The sequence below is a fragment of the Centruroides sculpturatus genome, unplaced genomic scaffold (assembly GCF_000671375.1).
Source record: "Centruroides sculpturatus isolate CEXI.00-Female unplaced genomic scaffold, Cexi_2.0 scaffold617, whole genome shotgun sequence".
Taxonomy (NCBI): Eukaryota; Metazoa; Arthropoda; class Arachnida; order Scorpiones; family Buthidae; genus Centruroides; species Centruroides sculpturatus.
This window is the reverse complement of record NW_019385101.1, coordinates 421,447-447,366: the sequence shown is the minus strand read 5'-3', so window position 1 is coordinate 447,366 and position 25,920 is coordinate 421,447. Positions and strand designations below refer to the sequence as shown.

General features: G+C 27.7%; 1 protein-coding gene and 2 long non-coding RNA genes across 3 annotated transcripts in view; 2 read left to right on the top strand and 1 right to left on the bottom strand.

Annotated features, from left to right (window-relative positions):
- Positions 1 to 15,501, bottom strand: part of LOC111634701 (ras-responsive element-binding protein 1-like) — a 51,002-nt gene extending 35,501 nt beyond the window's left edge. The window contains exons 1-2 of the mRNA XM_023379537.1: positions 14,840 to 15,501; positions 8,074 to 8,277 (exon numbers count right to left, since the gene is read on the bottom strand). Coding sequence (XP_023235305.1) covers positions 8,074 to 8,277; positions 14,840 to 14,885 — 250 coding nt within the window. The 5' untranslated portion in view covers positions 14,886 to 15,501. The remainder of the gene's footprint in view (positions 1 to 8,073; positions 8,278 to 14,839) is intronic.
- Positions 10,898 to 13,792, top strand: LOC111634708. Its single transcript, XR_002758265.1, has 3 exons — positions 10,898 to 12,005; positions 12,103 to 12,979; positions 13,566 to 13,792. It is a non-coding gene; the product is annotated as an uncharacterized LOC111634708 (long non-coding RNA).
- A 216-nt stretch (positions 15,502 to 15,717) lies between the features above and the next one.
- Positions 15,718 to 20,557, top strand: LOC111634707. Its single transcript, XR_002758264.1, has 3 exons — positions 15,718 to 16,209; positions 18,586 to 19,102; positions 19,217 to 20,557. It is a non-coding gene; the product is annotated as an uncharacterized LOC111634707 (long non-coding RNA).
- The last annotated feature ends 5,363 nt before the right edge of the window (positions 20,558 to 25,920 follow it).

Here is a 25,920-nt window from a genome sequence, read left to right as displayed (position 1 = left end):
AAAACTTTACGGTGGGGGTCAATGTGAAGCTTTGGAAAGTGATTGGGGGTCGACGGTTAAAAAAGTTTGGCGACCCCTGGATTATATTTTTTTACATAATCGGTTATCCGAAAAACGAGTTATCCGAACCCCAGTCCCCAATTGATTCGGATAAACGACGCTCTACTGTAATTAAATTTTATTTTCAGTGTTTATTATGATACATCTTTAATGTTTTAACTTAAAATATGACTGTGCATATATAAATATCACTTACAAAATCAAAAGTCCAGCTTGTAGAACAAAATGTTGAAGAAAAATAAATGTTTTCAATTGGTTTGAACAATCATCTTCAGGTTAAAAGAATGGATCTAGAAATGGGAATGGAATGGCAGTCATGTGGTTACATCAAGATTACCCTCATGACTGCAAATTACCAATCAGACATCATTCTTTTTATATTATAACATTCCATCTCTTGTTCTGTTCTTTTAACCTGAAGATGGTTACTGAAGGAAATTGAAAACGCTTGTTTTCCTTCAACATTTTGTTCTACGAGCTGAATTTTTGGGTTTTTATGTGATATTTGTAATTACATCCAGTATATAGTGTGTTTATTAATGTACAAATATACTTTTCTATTCAAATTTCATCTTCATACTGGGATGATAGAAAAATGTTTAGCATATTCAGTACATCAAAGAATTTAAGAAGTAAATTACATATATAATATGATATTAGCTAAGACTTCTACACAAAAATGTTTCATAATGCATTTTAGAAATACCGTATTAAAGATTTAATTTAAATAAAAGTTATATATTTCTAATGCTATAACTGAATTTTGAATGAATATTCATTTCATGTAAGAATAAAGTTTTTAGAAGTGAAATATTAAAACTAATTTAACACAGATTATATTAAAATTGTTCTTAAAGTTTTTATACATTGCAAATTTTGTTATACATTTTCAATATTAAATTCTAATGCTGCAATCATGATTTCTCAAAAGCAGGTATAAAAGAATAGTTTGGCTTCAGATTATTAGTTTACTTCAGTGGTTCCCAAACTTTTTTGATTCTAGGAGCCCTTGCTAAATGCAGATTTTTCCAAGGTGTCCTATGTCAAATTTTAACAAGTACATTATACAAATTCTGACAAGTATGGTACACTAAATTCTAACATTATAAAAATTTTATAACATTTCATGGCACCCCTGTGAGGAAGTCACGGTGCCCTAGGGCACCACGGCACACACTTTGGGAACCGCTGGTTTACTTGATTTAAAAAATAGTTATATTAAAACTGATAATGCATTTGATAGTAGCAAAAAAGTTTTAAAAAATTAGCATTTTAAGATTTTGAAAAATATTGGACAAACTAAAAAAAAGGATATCCAGGAAACACATCAGATACTAATCTAAACTGAGTGGAAAAGAGAAAATTGAGTATATTTTTAATACTATTTTAAAAAACATACATATATACTTGTACAGTTTAATATATTCATTCAATTAAAAACTTAATACTTAAAAAACTTTAAAAAAAACTTATCTGATTTAGAAAGTTTTTCTAAGTTTTCTGTAAGTTTATTAAAATTTGTTCAATATGAAATAATTAAAAAATATAAGATAATATAAGAAAATCGGATGATAATTCCAGCATTAATGTCTCTTGACAAATTAATACATAGGTCGAAGAAAGTTTGTTGAATTTACATACAAGATAACTAAAGTATTGAAAGTTAATATAATAATATATATTCAACTTTTCATTTTGAGTTGTTCAAATGTAGATTTACATTTAATGAGATTACTTAAAGCTATATTGTTTTACAGCTTCATAAATAATATGAAGTGATTTCACTTATTCTAATACTGAACCTGATCTGTTATAAACTATTAGAAATTACAGATAGGTTAGGCTAACTTATTTCCAGTAAATCTGATTATTGAGAATGACTAAAATTCTATTTTTGGTAACAATTTAGGAATCAGAATTGTGATTAAATTAGATGAAATAAAAACAAAGAAGTAAAGGATAATTAAAGAATTCAAATGCTTTCCTGACCTCAATTTACGAAGGAAAAAAAAAAAGGAAGTACTTCCTCCACCTAGAAAATTTGTAGGTAACAAATGATTCACAGCTTTTTCTTCTAATAAATAGCTACTTTAAATAAAAACAAATATGCTAATTGATATTAAATAAGGTAGTTTTTAAATATTAAACAGATTTGATAATTTTTGTTATAATTTTGTATTTTAATAAATAAATATAGATTTTAGCTTCATTTTTCACTAGAATTTTTAAAGCCAATCCATCCATATAAATCATAGCAAGCTCACATTCACATATTATGTATAGAGTAATTATTCTATCAAATATATTTAACTTATTTGTGCAATACAATATTACTTAACTTTTACTAAATTACTCATTCAAAACCATTTTTTTTTTTTTTTTGTTGAATTTAGTTTCAGTATCTTCGAATGAAAAATTTTTTTGTAAAATATGTAAAAATTTATATAAAAACATTTCATACCTCTACAGGATATTAAGTTTTTTATATTCCAGAATAGATTTCTTGAATTTTTAATCAAAATCTTTGAATTCTTAAAGAGCAAATCTTTTCATCTTAAAAATATTTTGATNATTATTATAAAAAGTAGTCAATTTTATAAGTCAATTGCTCTTTACTCATTCATTTACTTATTGATTTAAAATTATTTATTTAATTTAATATAATGTTTATGGACTAATATTTCTCACAAGCCAAATAGATTTGTGAGGGTTTATGATAAAACTTTTAAAAATATAATAATATATACAAACATTCACTATACTATGCTTTAAATATATATAAATAAATTTGAAAATTTATATATATAATTTTGAAATTTATAAGACTTTATAAGGAAATGTTCAGGAACTTTCATAATTTAAACAGTATCTACGTCATTTGAGATTTTATTTAAAATGAAAATGTTAGATAACATATAATATCAAAGATCTATCTAAGTCTTTCCAAAATAAAATATAAAAGTACAGTATATTTACAAAAATTTATTGTTTTTTATTTTTGTGATATTCTTTATTTTTATTTAAAATCAGGAAAAATTTTAAATGTTTTTAGCATCAATAAAAATAGTCAATTGCCAGATAACTGTATATACATTTATACTTAATACAAATCTTATTTGTATTAATATAATTGGATTATATCTTCAAATATGAAAAAAAAAAAGAATTTCATTTATCTATCAATATTTGTTTTGCATATATCTTTATTATTTAAGATATGTGATTATAGTTAATCATGTTATCTGGTAGTGATAAAATTATCATGTACTTTCCATAAAAAGCTTTTCTTTGTGGAAACTTATTAAAAGATAATTTAATATTATTTTTAATATGCTCATTTCTCTAGATGTTTGTTGCCTACTCTGAAATAGTACAACTTTATTTGAACTCAGTTACAATACATGATTCCCATATATCCAAACTATGTATATTAAACAGGCTAATTTTATTTAATACCATTATGAGCAGTAATTTTAAAAAAGTACAGTAGTCAATTTCTCTCAACTGATATATTTTATTTCAATTATTTAACTGAAATTACGAGGTATTATTTTTATATATACAGCAAAAGAGCTCTTCTCTTAATTAAATTATTCCTTCATGATTATATTATGGAATATTGTATTATTGTTAACTGACTTCTATGGCAAGTGAGAGCTTGCATGAACTGGAGGATACAGCAGGCCTCTTGTTTTTTTTTAAATCAAATACATAGAATGTTTCTTTATTAATAAAAAGGGCTTTTAAAGAATTTTTTTATTTTTCATTAGTAAAAATAACATTAATTTAAAGCAGCGTTTCTCAAAGTGGGCGATAACGCCCCCTTGTGGGCGCTGGAGGCTTTCAGGGGGGCAGTAGAAGGCTCAAAGAGAATTGGGGGCGTTAAGGAAATATAGAGGGGCGACGGCAGACAAATTCTATATATAAAAATTCGACGGAATATATATAAAATGTTGACATTTTATATATTTTTTATTTTTTATTGAAGGTCACAACTTGAATATTTCTAACACATTGACTTTTATTTTAGCTCAGCGTTTCTCAAAGTAAGCAATAACGTCCCCTTCTGGCGCGATGAATAGATCTATGATAGAGACAGGGTATTGAACGGTGACCAAAGGCAAAATTGGGGCTGATAAGAGGAAACATTGCGTTTAATGGTTTCCAGATGATGAGAACAATATATAGTTAGGGCACAAAGTGTGAGATTCATAGAAAAGTTTTCCTAAGAATATTTCCAATCCTTTTCACACACAAAAGAAAATGGGTTAGGGGGCATTGGGTATAACTTTATGGAACAAGGGGGCGGTGGATCGAAAAAGTTTGAGAATCACTGATTTAAAGGGATACCATTATTCTTTCCTAAGTTTTCTCTGGCCCTGGGACAAATTCCCAATTGCCTCCTCTTAATGGACCCTTAACTTCTATGCTAAAAAAAAATACAGTAAAACTTGTGTAAACAGAACTTGCATAATACTGAATATTTCTTCCAGTTTGCCAGATTTCTGTTTGAATTGGCTTTTCTTTAACACAGAAAATCACTGTGCTTCAAATAATTTTTAACAGAAACCTGCCCTTATAGGCAGGTTTCTGTTTTATTAAGGTTCTGTTTTGAACAGGTTTTTACTGTATATCTACAACAACAGGTACAATAACAACAATCAGATCTTTACATAAGCTATTTACATTTATGTATTAAATATATAAAATAATTATAAAAAAACAATAAAAATTAAATATATATAAAAATAAATAAAACTAGTACAGTAAATAATCTATTTTATTAGCATATTACAATTGTTTTATTCATATCTTTTGTGTATTATTGTGTTTTGTAGTTTTTATATAAAAATACCTGTGGAACAACAGCGGTGGATATGAGAAAACACCTTCTTGAATCTTGCAATATTCTTTTGGATATTTGAGTTACTACACTGCCATCTGGTTTTTGTTACCAAATTTTATTCAGTGATAGTTTTACCATGCTAAGTTTGTATAAATTATATAATTTCTTCATTCATGTATCAAACTTAAAATAAATTTTTTAAAACTCCTTTGTAATAACACTCGTTATATCAAATAAAGATTGATTGATATAAAAATACCATAAAAAATGAAGCAGATCTTTATATTATTTCCTTGTTTCTTTATGTTAGGATTATTTATATTATAATTATTTGAAAATGTTCATTTTATTAATAATATTCTCCACTTTCTACGTTCATTTATTTCTTGATTTTTTGCATGATTACTATATTCATTAACAATATTTATTGATGATTCCTTCATATGATACATAAATTATTATTATTATTTAGATACATTAAAATTTATCTAAAATAAGACTACCAGTCAAATATAAAGAAGCTTTTCTTACATTTTTGATAATATAATTAAGATCAAATTATAGAATTTTTATATCAAAAATAAAATATATGTTAAGTATGCATTCAAGCTAAGAAAAGCCAGTTTAAAAATAGTGATGATTTCTGATAACAAATATTTTCTTGATGTATATACATTAAGAAAATATATACACAGGGTAGACATTTACATACATGTACATAATTAAATAAATGAATATATATATATATATTTGTGCATATGTGTATAGTTGTCTACATCATATCATCATCATCATCATGATCGACCATTGTCAATCCACTGTTGGCTTTGTAATGCAGTGGCTAGAATCAAAGATCACTGATTTCTATTGGAAGGGCTTAGAAATGTGGCAACACTGTTTGGAAAACTGTTTTAACTTGAATGTATGTTAAAAAATATATGTTAAAAAATAAAGTGCTAAATTCAATTTGCTGTCTTTTTATTTACATTTTCTGGGAACTTTTTGAATATTGATGCTATACTGACCCTTTCACATGTTTCCAACAATTTCAACATACATATACATGAAGCAACTGTTTTTGATCTCTTTCAGGGCTAGTGTCAAGCTTTTCATAGAAGATTTTTTAGCCAATCTTTTTAATCTGGAACACTATGAAAAATGTTCGGGAATGAGCTCTATTTAAATTAACTAAGCCATCTGTTTTTTAAATTATGTCACTTTTCAACATGTCTCTTGTATATAATATGGTGTATACTGGTATATTTAAATTGTGTGGTTAGTAACTATTATCAGGTGACCTTACAATTTACCTTATATACACCTTATTATATACAGGGTGTAACAGAAAGGTATGTTAGTTTGATATTTGTTATTTATTATCTGCAATTTTGCTAATTTGTTACTTGAATTTTGAGTCTTTTTGGTAACAATACTGGTTATAATAGGCATAAGAGCTGCACATTTGCTAATGTTTTGCTCTCGCAAAGCTGTATTTTGTGGCAACTCTAAGGAAAAATAAAGGATGCTTTAGTAATTTATCAATCAAAGTTCTTACAGACATTATTGAACAATTTTATTTAAATAACAAATCATTTACAAAAAATGTTTGAAATGGCATCAATCAGCTTGAATACAGGCTTAAGCACATTGACATAAGATAGACAGACATGTTCAAACACTCCTGGGCAATTTTTGATTGAATCTCATAATAAATTTTTGATATTCAGATATAGAAATTAGCATTAAAATTAGCAGTACATTTAAATGTTTAAAATATTCTGTATTCAAAGATGTTCTTAATTGAAATATGCAAATTTTGGCTAATTGTGGAACTTACCACCAGCCTGGAGCAGACGTATGAAGTTAAACCATATATTGTTACAAAAAAGACTCAAAATAAAAGTAGAAATTAATAAAATTGCAGATAATAAGTAATGGATATCAAACTAACATGCAGTTATCAACAAATATTTTCATACATCAGATGGCATTTTGCTAAACAGGAAGTGACGTCACAATTTTTAAAAATTGCTTATACCTCAAATGCTTCAAAAAAAAAAAAAAAAAAAAAAAAAAAATGGCTCTAGAGTTTTTGAGTCAAAATTAATCTTTCTACAATCCCTCAAATTTTTTACATATATTTCTGTTACACCTTCTATAGGAGTGTTCAAACAGTTCCCAGAAAATGTAAATAAAATAGACAGCAAATTGAATTTAGCACTTCACAACATTTGTCCCATCTGAGTTAAAACATCTTCCATACAGTGTTGCCAACTTTCTAAACCCTTCTAGTAGAAATCAGTGCTCTTTGATTCTAGCCAATAAACTACAAAACGTTTCACTTGATTATTGATTACCAGTAAACACCTTTAATGTCTTGGGACTAAACTTGGGACTAAAAAAAATCTGATGAGACTAGACATGAATAACATATAAAACAAGTTGCAACAAGTTTATTCTCATATCAGTTAATTATAAATATAGCATTCTGTTTACAAGTAATAACCACTTTCTGAGAACTTTTTGTATAAATACATATTTTATAAAAAACCACAATCATGTTATCAAAATATTGTAAAAATTTAGAAGTAAACAAATCAAATTATATTTTTAGATTTAATTATATAAATAACTCTCTCTTTTTCATAGCATTAATTGATTTGTCTGAACTAACTAAATTTTGATTGAATGAAGTAATTATTCAGTTCATCCTTTTAAAGAACACATTGCATTCATGTCTAAACTTTATTTTAGATAAATGCAATGTATTGTAAATATATGAAGATATAATATCAATATAAAATATACAGATTATATATTTACACTTTAAAAATATACATATGCATAATTCAAACCTTTTTACGTTTCTTAATAAAGTAAGAATATCATATATATTGTAAAAGTCACTAATAAAAATTTAAAATAATTGAGTGGAAGTAAATACTTTACAACACAGAATATTTAGAAATTTATTCATTCATCAAAATTATTTTATTTAGAACAAAATTATGTATATCAATATTTTAATTCATTCAGTTACATATATTCAAACCAACCTTAAGCATTTCAATGAGAAATAATTTGAATAAGTAATTGTGTCAGTAGTAAATTATAATTTATTTAAATCAAATACTTCTAATCAAAATAAAATTATAACATTGACATACCATTACTATTAGTTTCTGCCATGCTTTGACTTTTCTTCTTCGCTGCCTTTTTCTGTGCTTCTTTTTTTAGTAAAGTTTGTATTTTGCTAGGTCGTCCTCTCGGTCTTTTAACATTTGTATTCAAATTAGTCTGGTCCCTTATTATGGCTGGAGTATTATCACAGTTTTGTTGCAATTCAATGCCAAGGTGTTCCGACGGTAAATCTGTACAGATACGTTGAATAAAATGATTAGTTAAAATAACACAATACGGTAATAAAATTTAGAAATTTCATTAAGTTACATATGTAGAAGCATGCCCTTAGATCGCAACGTTTATTGTAATATGCCACATATCACTTTATTAGAGGAAAAACATACCGGTATTACATATTCTGATTTTCTTTAACATGTTTATAAATAAAATGTATTTAAACACACAACTTTAAAAAAATGATAAAAGTGTTTTTTTTTTTATTTTAAATGTTAAAAATTTAAATTTACATTTCACTTTAATTATATAACAAATAAACAATTTTATTAGACAAATTTTAATTCTGATAGATTTAACCTTATCATTCCTGAATTTCTAATTTTAAATTATTGATCACAAGATACAATAAATACAATGTTAAAACCCAAGTTGTTTGTTCAAAAAAAAAGTTCAATTTTATTTATAATTATTTTTCCATAAAACAGTTTAAAAAATGGTAAATTTTGTTATCATAATTTTATCAAAAAAAAAGGAGAAAAACAAAAGAAAAGAAAAAAGTTTCAGAAACATTAAATTGTATAGTAGATATTTAATGGCATTAAAATTCCCACGCGATAGAAAATAACAAAAGCAACAAGGAACCAAGTAGACAAAAATATTGCGGTGCCAGGTGTCTATAGTTTGATGCGTTTAGCCACTGGATGATGTAAAGCAAAAGCTGTAGTGCAGGTAGTTCGATTGGTCGCCATGGCAACCGTCAACGACTCCGCAATCCGCACAGCCTGACTCATCGCCGAGTAAACAAGCAGGATGTCTCAAACTACGGTAATTAGAGCGAGTCAACTGGAAAGAATTAGAGATGAGAGAGGGAGAAAATTAACAATTTTAAGAGATTACGCAAAACTACTTTTCGGCAGCGTTAACCCGACTTAATGAAAGTTACTTTTTCGATCCCGACCGCGATTCCATAAAGGCTTTCTCCCACAGTCGCGCCGAACGAGGGGGGTGGGAATTGCCGAATTTAACTCATTTGGACCGCTCTTCTACAGCGATAAATGGCGCGAATTAAGGATAAAAATTACCTCTTTGGTGGTGGTGGAGGAGAGGAAAAAAAGGTCTATCGAATCGAGATATAGAGGGTGGTGATAGCGCGCGCGCAGAAACGAGTTGCTATAGCAACCATCCTGTACACAGACCTGACTCCAGATGCAGCTGATCACGGGACTGAGGGGCAAGACTAATCGATCGGGGAGTTCCCCTTTTCTTACCTGAGGGCATGGAGTCGTGGGGGCCCAGGACTTCTCCCTCCGTTCATCCCGGGACATGTCGGACGTTCACCTCGTCTTCATTCGACGCGGGGGTTGAGGATGGGGGCGAAAAGAATTCCGAGGTTCAATATCCTTGTGCTTTCTATTGATCCCTTCTACCAAATTGCGCGGCGGAGAAATGTCATGAGGGTGTTTGTGTATGTCTTGACGATGTTGTCAAGGTAACGGCGACTTTCAGTCGCAGAATATGAAATACTTTCGCGAGATCAATAGTCAGAAAACCAGAGCATCGCGCCTCTTCCCGAAAAGCTAGTTATACGATAAGTACGACTTCTACGGAGCGAAAACCCAATTTTTTCCTCTATTTTTTAAAACCGTAAACACTCGAGAATCTCATAAAGAAAAGTTTACACATCACTTTTCATACTCAACAAGTAAATCGTTAACCGCACTGCGAGAGAATAGTAGCTCAACCACACAAACTAGAAAAAAAAAGAAAATATAAATTAGTTTTTGCCTAGAGTTAGGGAGAACAAGGAACGGAAAAGAGTATGGTGTAAGGCACAGGCCGCGGGGGCAACAAGTATGTTCTATCCTCCGATACGCATCGGAGCGAGGTTAACGACATGAAATACAAAAGTCGAGAAACAGTGTGACGGTCTAGCGAATCGCATTCTGTAATACTAAACATTTACCTTTGAATCAGACGTTGTCTAAGGACTGTGGCAGGTGGGACTATCAGGATGCGGGAAGTGCGACGCCCCATCATCCCGACCAGTCCATCTTCTAACCACCTGTGGGGGTGGAAGGAATAAGGATGGTTGTTAACAGAAGGTGTCCGTTGAGTTGTGCGACGTTGCGGAACGAGAGGAAATATTGCAGCCACGTAGAGGGGCTGTCGAGGAGAAAAGAGAATCGATGCAACTGTTAAGAAAAAGCCAAAACATCTAAGTTAGCAGGTGGTTGAATTGAGATGTCCTTGGCCCTCTTTGGCTCGAGAGAACTCACAATCGGTTAAATTTATCTTCCAGTCAAATATTTCAGATAAATAGAAATATAGATACAAGCCCTGTTTAACGTATTAAAAACATTTTACGCTGTTTAAATATAATAAAATCGATGGATCGTCCATTAGTTTACATCTACTTTTATTTCTCCCCATAGGGTCTGTTTGAACCGGAGGACATACAGAATAGCCTTAAGTTTCTTAAACCCACCTGGTTTGTCAATTCCTGTTAACCCACCCCTGTTTCTAAACCGCCAAAGGCGTTTTGAAAACATCCTCACTCCAGATGTAGAGAATTGAGTTCAGACAGTTTTTGTGGAAAAATGTCGCAAAGTATCAAAATCGATACTTGTCCAGCATCACCAAGGAGACGACGTTTCCATGACAACGACAATGGAAACAGTACAAGGTACCGTGTTCGAGTGAGCCATCGACTCCACCCTACATCATACACTATAACTCAAGTTTCGAATCTTTGTCAAACTATGAAACAAGAATTTTTACTTTAAACTTTCATAAAGACGACTGTAACAATTGGATAGGATGACATTTATCTGATTTAAAAACTGAACCGTGTCGCACGGTAAACAACACCTACAACTAATGACAAGCAATTTACGATATTCTAATTTACACGAAATTTGAAGCTCTCCATTGACTTATTTTCTATTGAATAACGTTATTTTTATTATAAAAACGAACGTAAACACGATTTTATGATAATTTTTTAATTATTATTATTATTATTTAATTTTTCTCTTGACAAATATCATACACAAACCTCAAACGTCATCATTAGTATCATGAAGAATACCTAAGGGCATAATAATGTCGTGTTGTCGATTGATGTCACGATGTATCGTTTAAACGATGTGGTATACTAAAATTAGAAACAAAACCGTAAACTGGACAATAGAACCTGCTAGTGTATTGGAACGATATTCTCCGAAAGAGGACTTAAAAAATTCTTCTGTACTAAAAAAAACATGTGAAAATATATATATATATATATATAAATTTTATTTAAATAAACTTAAAAATATTTTACGAATGCGACACGTGAGTGATGACGCATCGATTGGATGATCGGAGTGGAGATGGGTGTAACAAAAAAATCCCCTTTTGTTCAGTTTAAAGAAGTGTGCGAATAGGATTGTCGGATTCGTTACTCGGTGCAGATTTAGACGGGTGAAACAAAACACACCCCGCAAAACAAAAGTACGAGAATCGTGAGAGATGTATTAAGTATAAAATGTCTTCCTGTTGGCTAAACAAGTCAAGAAAGTATGAGGAATTAAAAATGTTCACCCTTTACAGATGGAAGGAAAACAGATTTTACGTCATCAAGGTCAAAACTCCTACGTCACCGAATGACCATCATCGAAACCCGCATCGGAGGAACTTAACGTCTTTTACAATGGCGGGTAACTCGTCGCACCTGTGCGAACACGTTTCGTGTTTATCAGTTAATTGTTTAAATTAAATATATATTTTTTCGAATTTACAAATGAAAAATTTTAAAGTATATGCAAACTTCCTAATCTTCACTTATCTAATTCTAGATGATAGTCAACTATAAGAAGTAGAGGAAGTTTGATCAGCTAGCATCCTGTTACGAAAACGCGTTATTTTCCCTACTTCTCAGTAAGAGGTAAAGGAATTAGGTAAAAGAAAAAGAAAATAAAATAAAAATAAAATTCCTTCGCATTTTTCAATCTCCACTTCTTTCTTTAATTATATTTCCTTAAAACGAAAGTATTTAAAATATTTCACACAGTAAATAATATTAATAATTTAATTTTATATTTCCTTTTTTCGGTTATACATTTTTTAAAACGACATTTAAATTTATCATCGGTAATTTTTCTGTATCTATTGCATTGATAGCTGATCTACAGATAATCTAACTTTTCAATGTCGTCATGATATTTTTACCTTTTGGACTCATATGTGTGTCATGTACATCTACTCACGACACACATTTGAAATGAAATTGGGAACACAATCATTACACAATTTGTGTAGCCAGTGATAATCTAAACATCTAATGAAGCAATTGCTCTACAGTAGATATGCAGGTCTATAAATGACTTAACATGTTCACCTATTAAATAATCAATTTGTTGGCTACTAAATATTTTTCTATTGTTAGCCACATTTATTTTTCCTCCTAGGATACTAAGCACTCATTTCAAGATTTTATAATACAGTATTTCGTAAGTAGAGTGGCTTATATAATAATAACAATAATAATAATAATAATTTTTTTTTTTAATTTGAAGGATGCGAGAATTTTGAGACAAGATAAAAGACACTTATTATTTAAGAGTGAGCTATTTGGAATTAATTACAGCGTTGGGAATATAACTCCCTCATCGATTTCAAGTGGATACCTACTCAAATTTCATCAGAAAAGAAGTTTTGTCTGCTTGCAAAAGTGTTAAGATGCTCTTTTTTTCCCCCTTCTTTCTTTTATTAAGATAATTTCAAATGATGAAGATGCTTCTATAAATATTCTTATTACTTAATCATAATAATTAACAGAAATTTAACAAGGAAGTGATCAACATCTCTATAAAAACTTATCATTAATAGTTATTATTTTATATATTTTAAACTTTAAAAAAAAATTATTAGTATTATTATTAAATAATCAAAATGTAGGCATAAATATATAATTTTCTTTTCTATAAATGAACGAAGAAAAAACGAAAATGTTAATATTTATGGATTCGGAAATGCTTTCATTTTAAAAATATATTACAGTATCTTAAATTACTTTTTCTTTCGGTAAGTAATATCAAATTTAAACTAAATGATAATAAAAATAATCGTCTCAATTATATTTACTTTATTTATTTAGAATGAAAAGTTCGTTTCCATTATAAAAATATATAATACCCAATTTAAAACGTTAAAATAAAAAAATTAATAATAATAATTCTATAAAATATTAGTCGAGATACCTAAGAGTAAACATGATAAACGAATAATCGATGACAAATATATATTTTTGTCTTTGCAGTTACAATGACATCAACAAATCCTGTGTAATCATTTTGGAGCTATCCCGGTAAACAGATTCAGAACACCACGTTCTCCTTTGACCCCGTTTGATAAGGAATAAAGAATAACCCTAAAAATGGTTAAAATCTTAACCTTAATAGTAAAATTTTAAAATACATAAAACATCCCAAGAAACCATAAAAAAAAAGAGAGAGAGAGAGAGAGAAACATAACGCTTAAACACCGAGTGATCGAACAGATTTAAAAACTGAACCGTGTCGCACGGTAAACAACACCTACAACTAATGACAAGCAATTTACGATATTCTAATTTACACGAAATTTGAAGCTCTCCATTGACTTATTTTCTATTGAATAACGTTATTTTTATTATAAAAACGAACGTAAACACGATTNACCCCGTTTGATAAGGAATAAAGAATAACCCTAAAAATGGTTAAAATCTTAACCTTAATAGTAAAATTTTAAAATACATAAAACATCCCAAGAAACCATAAAAAAAAGAGAGAGAGAGAGAGAGAGAAACATAACGCTTAAACACCGAGTGATCGAACAATGAACAGACGTCCGACGATCACGATGATAAGTAATAAACTCCGAAATATTTACCAATAAAAATAATAATTTAACAATTTAAAAGCTTAAAAACCGCGTTAATTTTTTAAAATTCTATTTAAAAAAAATTTCGCGAGACGGGCGCAACCTCTAAAAATCCCGATTAAAAAAATAATAATAATAAATAATTATTACACATAAAAACACGTGTGAAATTGATTAAATTTTTAAAGCAGCACGCGCGGAAACAATAGTTAATTGTAGGGAAAAATCGGTAGACGAAACGAGAAAGAAATACAGCGATTACAAATGAAGGAATACAAAGAGGGAAACAAGTCATCTCCGTCACAACTTGTGATCCGCTTCTCCATTAACAAGTGGGTGGACTGTACCCATCTACGCATTCCACCACTGATAAAAGTATTAAGTATCAATTAATATAAATTTCGAACAGCTTTAACGTATCAACGACGTCATCTCATCGACAATATAGGAAATGAAACAAGTTGTATCTACGTTATCATCTGTTTCGACATTTCTTGAAAAAGTCGCACGGACCAGATCCGCCATCACTGACTCTATACTGATCCGGGTATCTTTAACTTTACCGTTGATTTATTTAATTATACGATAATTATTTATAAAATTATAAATTAAATAAGTTTAAAAAATTCATATAAATAAGTTAAATAATAAATTAGATCGAATATAATTTACCTTGTTGCTTGATGTTCTTGGGATTTGGCTGTTTCCTTCGGGACATGATTGTCGAATGGACGGATGCAGTCGAACTGACTTTCTGCTCATGCGCATCTAACAGGTGGCGCCATGGTCGCGGGATATTTAAAGTCTCCTCTTGAGCTTCCTTTTTTCTGACGTTCCTGATTGGTCGGTCGGTTGAGAAGTAATGGGGCGAAAGGATTTACGTCGAATGTCGTTTCGTTACAATTTCGAAATTTTCTTTGTCTCCAGTCAATATCGCTATTAAATTAAACTTTATACATATATAATTATATTAAATTATAACATTTTTGTAAAAATTCGCGGAAGCGTTATCCGCCTGGATCAAAGTCCGACATTCTTAATGGTTATAGGAGATGGGTAGCGGCAAATAGTTCATCCATAACAAAGCGATTGTTTGTAATTTTAAAAATTCTCATTGGTGTATTTTAAGCAAACAAGTTCGCTCGAAATTCATTGTATTTTTTCAATGAAAAATAAATAAATTTTCCCAAATATTCTTAATCGATTTATTATTTTTTCATCTTTAGAGGTAGACTCGTTTAGAACGTTACATCTGTAAATAATAATAATAATCGAAAAATAGATTCACGTGTTAAGTATTGTTTCCCTGATAAAAATCAAGGATGACTTTCACGATAAACGAACTTTTACTTTGTAAATAGAAAATAATAAAATATTTCGATATAAAATTTTATAGATATTTAGATTTAATAAACGGAAAATTTCGTTGCTATTACAATATTAAAAATATCAAGAAATTTAATAAATATTATTTCATCTTTTTCCTTAAAATATATGTAAAGTTAATATTATTTTAATGATATTTTCTTCATTTCATATATTTTTCTGTCACTTTAAATAAGGATTATCTGAATGATAATTATCTCTTATGAATTCATAGGTTTCGTTTTAAGCTTATTATTCTAATGGAACATATTTTTAGAGATTATATCCCATGAATGTTAATTAAAAGAGTAAATATCTTTTAAACTTAAAAAGAAATTAAACAATTGTTCAAATTTTTGCGTTTAGAAGCTTTTAACGTGTTTCCTAATTTAATAATTAAAACAATAATATCACATATTGATTGTTAGAGAAGCTGCATGAAAAGGTGACTAGACTATTTTGGATTGGAATACTTATTCAATTAAAGTGTAGAAATTGATTGTTTAAACGTGTTTAAATAGTTTACTGTCAAGCATGACAAACCAGAAAGCAGTAATTTCCGATTTGTAATCATCATGTGATGCTGACGTCATCATCAATTTTTCCTGAATACAAAACAGAGATAAGGAAGTGCCCTCTGGTATCGATTGATAAAAGCAGCAATATTAATGCTATAAGTAATTATTAATATAAAACATTTATTAGTTTTATATAAAATTTTAAACAAGAAATAGAACCGGTAACATGAAAAATTTGCAAAAAACTAGTAATCAATTTTTATTTTTAATTTATTCGTTAAGAATTTATTAAAAAAAAACAAATCCATTATAAAATGCGTATAAATCTAATCTTAATAATCATCGAGAGATGGCGACACTTAAAATAAATACGAACTTAAAACAGGAAAATTTTAAATTTAGGTTAATATTATTTATTATTGGAAAATTTTATATCGTATCGAGATAAAAATAACTCTATCCGAAATCCGTTTTGAATCTAAACCGAAAAATAAAATAAAATCAATCGAATTTTAAGATAAATTTATTAATTATTTGTAATTAATGTACAGATTCAAAATATTTGTCAATTATGAGATTTACTGTTATTTAAATGGTAATGGACTCTAATTAAACACCACTAATCCGAGAACAATACGATAGAAGAAGGGTGGTGTTTTTCATTGAGAACATGTTTATAAATAGGTTCGGTTTTTAATTGCCGTTAAGAAATTCATTATGTATCCATTCACAAATTCTCTTATTGTCAACGGGTTTAAATACTGTTTAATGGAGTAGAAAAAAAAACAATACTTAAACCCTTTAAGTAATTTTTCGATAATTCAGAAACAGACCGTTTGCAAGAATAAACAAAAGCGCTTGCCAGCTCTTTTCTTTATTGTTAATCTCGTTGAGAGTATTTTAACACAAACAATTTAATTACACTTAATCCTGATTGACAGAAAAATTCTACTTCCTTTCATCTCTTGTCAAAGAATTCCGTTAAATTACAATTAAAAGGATTGAGGCATAAGATTATTTTAGAGCTAAGTTATCTTATGATTCCTAGAACTATATTAAAAATCGATAAAACTAAGAAGAAATAAATTACTTTGTAAGGTATTTATTACTAATAAGCATTCAAACATTCTTTCCTGAATTCACTGTACTACAATAATAGATTTTTCGCTAATGGATAAAATCGTTTGAAACCTAACGGATAAAACCCTCAAATTTCAAAAGGTCTATTCTATATAGCTTTAAAAATTTGTTTTGTGTTTTATAAAATGCTTTAAAAGTATTTTGTTTAAGTGCTGATAAGCGTAAAGAGATGACAAGAAATCTGTTAATTGAACTTTTAGAAAGAATAAAGACTTCTCAAGGGAATTACAAGAGACAGTAAGCTTTACATTTACAAGCTTAATTTTGTAAATTGATAACAATATTCGTGTAAGTTTTAACAATTTAAGTAAAATATCTATAGTGATATGAATCGCACAAAGCAAAATTTGATTACTGATCCATTTATTTACTTTTAAAGACTGATAATATGCTTCAGCTAATATTTTCGTACAAAAATTGATTCATTGGTAAATGATTCATCATTTTCGTTGTTAACATTTAACTTGTTTCGGAAAATTTTTACGAATAAATAGAATGCTTCAGAAAATATTAATAGAATAAAAAAATAATAATAAAATAAACCATAGAACATAAGAAACTATAGGAAGAATTTTTTTTTTAAATTAAGGAAACGGTAAAAGTTCTTTTCGAAATTGTTTAATTAAATTAAGGTTTAGCAAAGATTTATATGAACTTTTCTCATTCTTCAAATGTATTATTAACCCAAATGACATTACTCCAAGTAAAGTTAATTATTTATAAACCATAAAATCAGATAAAAATCTTCTAAAATTAAGATATGAAAAAATGTGTCAAAAAAAACAAAAATTAATTTGAATATAAAATACTGTATTTTATTTTGTTCTTTTTTTACAAAACAATAACAATGTTACAAATAGATAAACGACGTGAAATTAGTACTGTTCAGTAATTATAATTTTCCTACTAAAATACACCCAATTGTTTAAAATTCGAGATAAAAAATTTAATAAAATAAATGTGTAAAATATGATTTTTAATCATATGATAATACTATTCTTGTAGAAAAATTCAACAAAAAGTTTTCTAATATCAACTGATAAAAAATAACAACATGATAATGATGGGATCAAGCAAAAGCCCTAATCGTTGAATGAATAATAATGATGATGATTAATGAAATAAAATAATTTGGAAAAAACATAAATATTATTTTATAATATATTAAATTTACGAAAAGTCCAAATGTTTTATCAAAATGATAAAAGTATTTAACGAAAGTCCGATAATAAAATAATTAAAGAAACCATAATCTTTTTACTAAAATATCATTTAATAAGTTATTTATTTATTATTAGTTAACCTTTTAAAATTTAAGAAAAATTAATTTAATGATTCATATAGAAATGTAGAATATATTACTAGAATCTACTTAGAAAATAATTTTTATTATAGATTTATATACTTATGAACCTATAAAGGATTAATATGAAAAGCTAATACTAATCCTTCTGTGGAAAACACAGTATTTTATGTAAAATGCATAGAAGCAATTGTAATTATTATTATTTTTTTAAAATAAAATCTTGGTTATACAGTAAAACTGTTTCAGAACATGGCTTGAGAAAGTGCTGATATAAAAATATTCAAATGATTTTTAATAGTTCTGCTTTAAATGAAATATGGATAATCCAGCCATTTCTCAATCCTCATTGAAATGCTTCGACTGTAAAATTCGTAGCTATTGGTCATATAAACTCCGACTAGGCGCCATCATATGCTTCTGTATATAGCAGTAAATCGAATGTGGAGTTAAATAGAAATACTTCAAACAATAAAAATTGTATAATTGAAGTAGTCCACAAACAAGTTTTGAGAGAAGTCATGCCATTAAGTAATAACGATGTCGTTTGTAATGCAAAATCGTACACCTAATAATTCATAGATACAGAAGGGAGAAACTCTTTCACAGGTATTCTTTGGTGTTATTTAGGAAGTCGCTATATCTAGGTTTGATTCTATATTCTCTGCAAGTAAAAAGTAAGAATTTTAACACAACCATCACATTACATGTCTTTTTATTTAGATCATAATAATGCTTGAGGCTCCGTGAAAGATGAAAGCAGAAGACATACAGAAAGATAACTGAGTATTGTTTTATTCAAAACATTTGGAATAAAACTTTGTATATTTTGAAGAAATTAAAATAAATTTCCATTTTAAAAGTTCTGATTACTCTACATCCGTGTACAACAACATTTTAAATATTTTGTTTAAATTTTTTTCGAATTTATATTATATCTAATAACATAATAACAATAATGAACGATCCATTCTGATGATCAAAAAGAAGTGAGGTATCTAGCGCGTGACATCGTATCACGTGATTTAAGAAAGATTTGAAAATTACCTGTCACTCAGATAATACGACATTTCAAAGCCTAAAAATGATTCCGTGTTTTTGAAGAATATAAGTTAACTAATAACGTAATTTGCGCAATTTATAGGGTCATTAAATAGATTTTAAATGCATCCATAAAAACATTTATTTCGAAATTTTTAATTATAATTTTACGGAAAGGGAAAACAATGATAAATATAACAGTAAAAAGTTATATTACAGCTAATTAAAATATTAATTCCAGAAGTCTCTGAAATTTATCTTAGAATCTGTTAAGATTTGGGATAAAAGCGCATTTCTTCGATTTAAACAGACAAATATTTTATCATTGTCTATTAATATTCGAATTATTCAATTTATTTTAAAAAAAACCTGAAAAATTAAAGTGTTTTTTTGAAATTTTTCTAAGCTTTAGGTTGTTATTTGTCCTTTTATATTACACTGTTTTATATCTTAAAAGTTACGACAGAATATTCTAAATTTTAAGAGCATTTTTTTTATCGTTTTAATTGTTCTCTGTTTAGTTTTGTGTCTAAAAGTGGATAATTTTTTATTTAGTTTAATTATGAGTTGATTAAATTAGAATTTTAGAATAAAAACTTCGATTTTTTATGTTATTTACCCGTATCATTTTCTATGTATTGCAACGTTATTATTATTATCTATATGTTTATACATGGGCGTATGCATAAAATTTTCCAGGAGGGCGAAGATTGGAGACAAATAATTACATCAATAAATTTTTGGGGGCTTGTTTCACGAGTAGATTATAGAATACAGTATTGCCATGGTCGGGGTTTAAGGGTTACCTCTCAATTGCTTTTACGATTATAATTTATGGAATATTTTACTCGAGTGCTTCTACAGACCCCCATGTATTTATATATAATCTTTCATGCCCATATTTACAACCAATAATTAAAAGTTTGAGTTAGAAGTTAACCAATTAATATTCATATACTAAAGTGAATGGTAATTGGTTTTTTCTTTCTTTTTTTTTTTTTGTAAAAGTTGGCGGTTAATGAGACACTCTCTTCCCGCTCGAAAAGCATTAAAAGAGACTTACAAGAGTGTATATTTGGTTCCAAGAATGACACACTAATGCATAGGGAAGCTACCCATTCGGTAGCCTACGGGGCAACAGCATGTAATGGACCGAGAAGAGATAGAGAAGGGGGTTTCATTAAGCCTCTGAGCATTCCATGTACAAATAGCTTATTATACTAATCAAAATAAAAATAGAGGGCTAAATCTAAAATTATATACAGGAATAAATACTGAACTAAGACTTAAATAACATATAGTTATTGATACCAACACCCAAACATGATATACATATAAAGACAAGAAAACAAAAGAAAACATTTGGTTTATTATTATTATTATTATTATTATTTTATTATTATAAATGGGATACACTATACTTATGCGCATGAGAATCAATTAAAAGATTTTGCGAGATTATTCGAAATTAACCTGAGATTCTAATCTATAAGAGAGAGAGTTTACAATCAACTATCATTTATACTACCTTCACAGAGGAGTCTTATTCTTTTCTTCGGTTAACGTACGATGGTAATGGTAATTGATTAACTTATAACTCTAACTTTTGATCCTTGGTTGTGAATATGGCCATAACTGTAAAGAAAACTTTTTCACAATGATATAAATTCAAGATTTTTGAAGATTTTTATAGAGTTATTTTTATTTATAAGGCATTATAAGCTATATGATATTCGTTCTGTGATGTAAAAAAAATTCATAAATGCATGACTTTCTTACTTCTACATATTTCAATAAAAGCGAAGAAAATAATAATTAAAAGAGCCTCATCACAATAAAAATAAGAATTAAAAGGCTTATTCAAGTTTTATATTTTATTATCATTGAATAATTTAATAATAAAAAATATTCTTAATATATTTGTTTTTAAAATTTAAAAATGGCTTAATTAATTTTTACTACTTGATCAATTTTGTGCCAATTGTCCCAAAAATCTTAAGAAATTTACCGAATGGGTAGCTTCCCTAAGATGCATTAATGAGTCGTTCTTGGAACCAAATATACACTCTTGTAAGTCTCTTCGTTCTCTTCGAGCGGGAAGAGAGTGTCTAACCGCCAACTTTTATAATAAAAAAAAAAAAAAAAAAAAAAAAAAACAATTACCATTCACTTTAGTACATGAACATTAATCGGCTAACTTCTAACTCAAACTTTTGATTCTTGGTTGTAAATATGGGCATAATGGCCTAGGCCAAAATAGACCATCAGTTGAAAAACCTCTCAGACACAAACCTGCTTATCTAGAGAATTCGAATTGGAATCGGCTCATGAATTTTCATAGGTGAGTAGACCACGTGGGCAGTGGCCAGTGTTCCCTCCACACCGATTTGAATTGTTGTTTACTTATTTCTCACTCTGTCTGCAACATGATTATTGCTACGTATATTTCGATTAAATACATTAAATCATTGACAAGAGATAATATTTTGTATAAAAGTATGTTTTAAAATTAATTTTAATCTCTACTTTATAATTAATTATTTAAATTTTTATAGAAAAAAATAAGGTTATATATATATATGATCAGAAAAATTTTTTGCTCAGAGAAGCATGTGTTCCGCTCATCCACAAAAAAAAATTAGATGGAACATTGGCAGTGGCCACAGATTAACACTAGTGGTTAATCTATGCCAGTGATCAATTAATTGGCTATTTAGTACGCTTAAAACATCATCGTCTCGAGGGACCGCAAAAGTTACATAGCAAAAGGATAATATGCCTCTAAAAATGAACGTTTAGAAAATTATAATATAATATATAAAATATAAAGAAAAAACTTTTATTATTTAAAGATTTTATTGTCTTTTTAATTTAAAAGAAAAACACACAATGGTCTTTAGAACAAAATTGCGCCTAGGGCCTTAAAGGAACCTAATCCGTTACTGTGTCGCGCCCTTTAATCTCTCATTCCCAGCTGCGTCGAGAGAGAAAGCTGGGAATATTTCTTCAGGCCAGGAGAAAACTTGGGGCATCTTTATAAATAAATTAATGTTGTTTTTACTAACAAAAGTTAAAATTATTTAAGACTGCTTTTGATTAATAAAAAAAATATTCTACATATTTCATTCATTCAAAAACAAAAACAGGCAAAAGGAACACGCTCTACCTTCGGGCTCCATACAAGTTCTCAATCGTGCTCATCCCATGTTTCTATGCCTGTCATTATGGAAGCCATGATAAGTATGGAAAAGGCTATCTTAATGCATATAATATCAAAGAAAATCGAAATTTTTAAAAAATAGATAAACTAAAACGAATAAATATTTTATTTTTAAAATTTAAAATAATAGCTCAAATTTTCAGGTTATTTACCCGTATTAAGATCTATATATGATATATATAATTTTTATTTTTAGTTTAAATAAAAATATAAATAGTATGATAAGCAATAAAGCAAACAATACGTGTACATATGACTTATCCAGCTATATTTTTGTTAGTTAATATAATATAACTAATAAAAACTAAATTCATACATTCATTACATTAATAAAATTCTTTTTAATTTATTATTTTTTAAAATTAAGTTTAAATGTAGCTACANAAAAACTAGTAATCAATTTTTATTTTTAATTTATTCGTTAAGAATTTATTAAAAAAAAACAAATCCATTATAAAATGCGTATAAATCTAATCTTAATAATCATCGAGAGATGGCGACACTTAAAATAAATACGAACTTAAAACAGGAAAATTTTAAATTTAGGTTAATATTATTTATTATTGGAAAATTTTATATCGTATCGAGATAAAAATAACTCTATCCGAAATCCGTTTTGAATCTAAACCGAAAAATAAAATAAAATCAATCGAATTTTAAGATAAATTTATTAATTATTTGTAATTAATGTACAGATTCAAAATATTTGTCAATTATGAGATTTACTGTTATTTAAATGGTAATGGACTCTAATTAAACACCACTAATCCGAGAACAATACGATAGAAGAAGGGTGGTGTTTTTCATTGAGAACATGTTTATAAATAGGTTCGGTTTTTAATTGCCGTTAAGAAATTCATTATGTATCCATTCACAAATTCTCTTATTGTCAACGGGTTTAAATACTGTTTAATGGAGTAGAAAAAAAAACAATACTTAAACCCTTTAAGTAATTTTTCGATAATTCAGAAACAGACCGTTTGCAAGAATAAACAAAAGCGCTTGCCAGCTCTTTTCTTTATTGTTAATCTCGTTGAGAGTATTTTAACACAAACAATTTAATTACACTTAATCCTGATTGACAGAAAAATTCTACTTCCTTTCATCTCTTGTCAAAGAATTCCGTTAAATTACAATTAAAAGGATTGAGGCATAAGATTATTTTAGAGCTAAGTTATCTTATGATTCCTAGAACTATATTAAAAATCGATAAAACTAAGAAGAAATAAATTACTTTGTAAGGTATTTATTACTAATAAGCATTCAAACATTCTTTCCTGAATTCACTGTACTACAATAATAGATTTTTCGCTAATGGATAAAATCGTTTGAAACCTAACGGATAAAACCCTCAAATTTCAAAAGGTCTATTCTATATAGCTTTAAAAATTTGTTTTGTGTTTTATAAAATGCTTTAAAAGTATTTTGTTTAAGTGCTGATAAGCGTAAAGAGATGACAAGAAATCTGTTAATTGAACTTTTAGAAAGAATAAAGACTTCTCAAGGGAATTACAAGAGACAGTAAGCTTTACATTTACAAGCTTAATTTTGTAAATTGATAACAATATTCGTGTAAGTTTTAACAATTTAAGTAAAATATCTATAGTGATATGAATCGCACAAAGCAAAATTTGATTACTGATCCATTTATTTACTTTTAAAGACTGATAATATGCTTCAGCTAATATTTTCGTACAAAAATTGATTCATTGGTAAATGATTCATCATTTTCGTTGTTAACATTTAACTTGTTTCGGAAAATTTTTACGAATAAATAGAATGCTTCAGAAAATATTAATAGAATAAAAAAATAATAATAAAATAAACCATAGAACATAAGAAACTATAGGAAGAATTTTTTTTTTAAATTAAGGAAACGGTAAAAGTTCTTTTCGAAATTGTTTAATTAAATTAAGGTTTAGCAAAGATTTATATGAACTTTTCTCATTCTTCAAATGTATTATTAACCCAAATGACATTACTCCAAGTAAAGTTAATTATTTATAAACCATAAAATCAGATAAAAATCTTCTAAAATTAAGATATGAAAAAATGTGTCAAAAAAAACAAAAATTAATTTGAATATAAAATACTGTATTTTATTTTGTTCTTTTTTTACAAAACAATAACAATGTTACAAATAGATAAACGACGTGAAATTAGTACTGTTCAGTAATTATAATTTTCCTACTAAAATACACCCAATTGTTTAAAATTCGAGATAAAAAATTTAATAAAATAAATGTGTAAAATATGATTTTTAATCATATGATAATACTATTCTTGTAGAAAAATTCAACAAAAAGTTTTCTAATATCAACTGATAAAAAATAACAACATGATAATGATGGGATCAAGCAAAAGCCCTAATCGTTGAATGAATAATAATGATGATGATTAATGAAATAAAATAATTTGGAAAAAACATAAATATTATTTTAATGATATTTTCTTCATTTCATATATTTTTCTGTCACTTTAAATAAGGATTATCTGAATGATAATTATCTCTTATGAATTCATAGGTTTCGTTTTAAGCTTATTATTCTAATGGAACATATTTTTAGAGATTATATCCCATGAATGTTAATTAAAAGAGTAAATATCTTTTAAACTTAAAAAGAAATTAAACAATTGTTCAAATTTTTGCGTTTAGAAGCTTTTAACGTGTTTCCTAATTTAATAATTAAAACAATAATATCACATATTGATTGTTAGAGAAGCTGCATGAAAAGGTGACTAGACTATTTTGGATTGGAATACTTATTCAATTAAAGTGTAGAAATTGATTGTTTAAACGTGTTTAAATAGTTTACTGTCAAGCATGACAAACCAGAAAGCAGTAATTTCCGATTTGTAATCATCATGTGATGCTGACGTCATCATCAATTTTTCCTGAATACAAAACAGAGATAAGGAAGTGCCCTCTGGTATCGATTGATAAAAGCAGCAATATTAATGCTATAAGTAATTATTAATATAAAACATTTATTAGTTTTATATAAAATTTTAAACAAGAAATAGAACCGGTAACATGAAAAATTTGCAAAAAACTAGTAATCAATTTTTATTTTTAATTTATTCGTTAAGAATTTATTAAAAAAAAACAAATCCATTATAAAATGCGTATAAATCTAATCTTAATAATCATCGAGNTATTAAATTA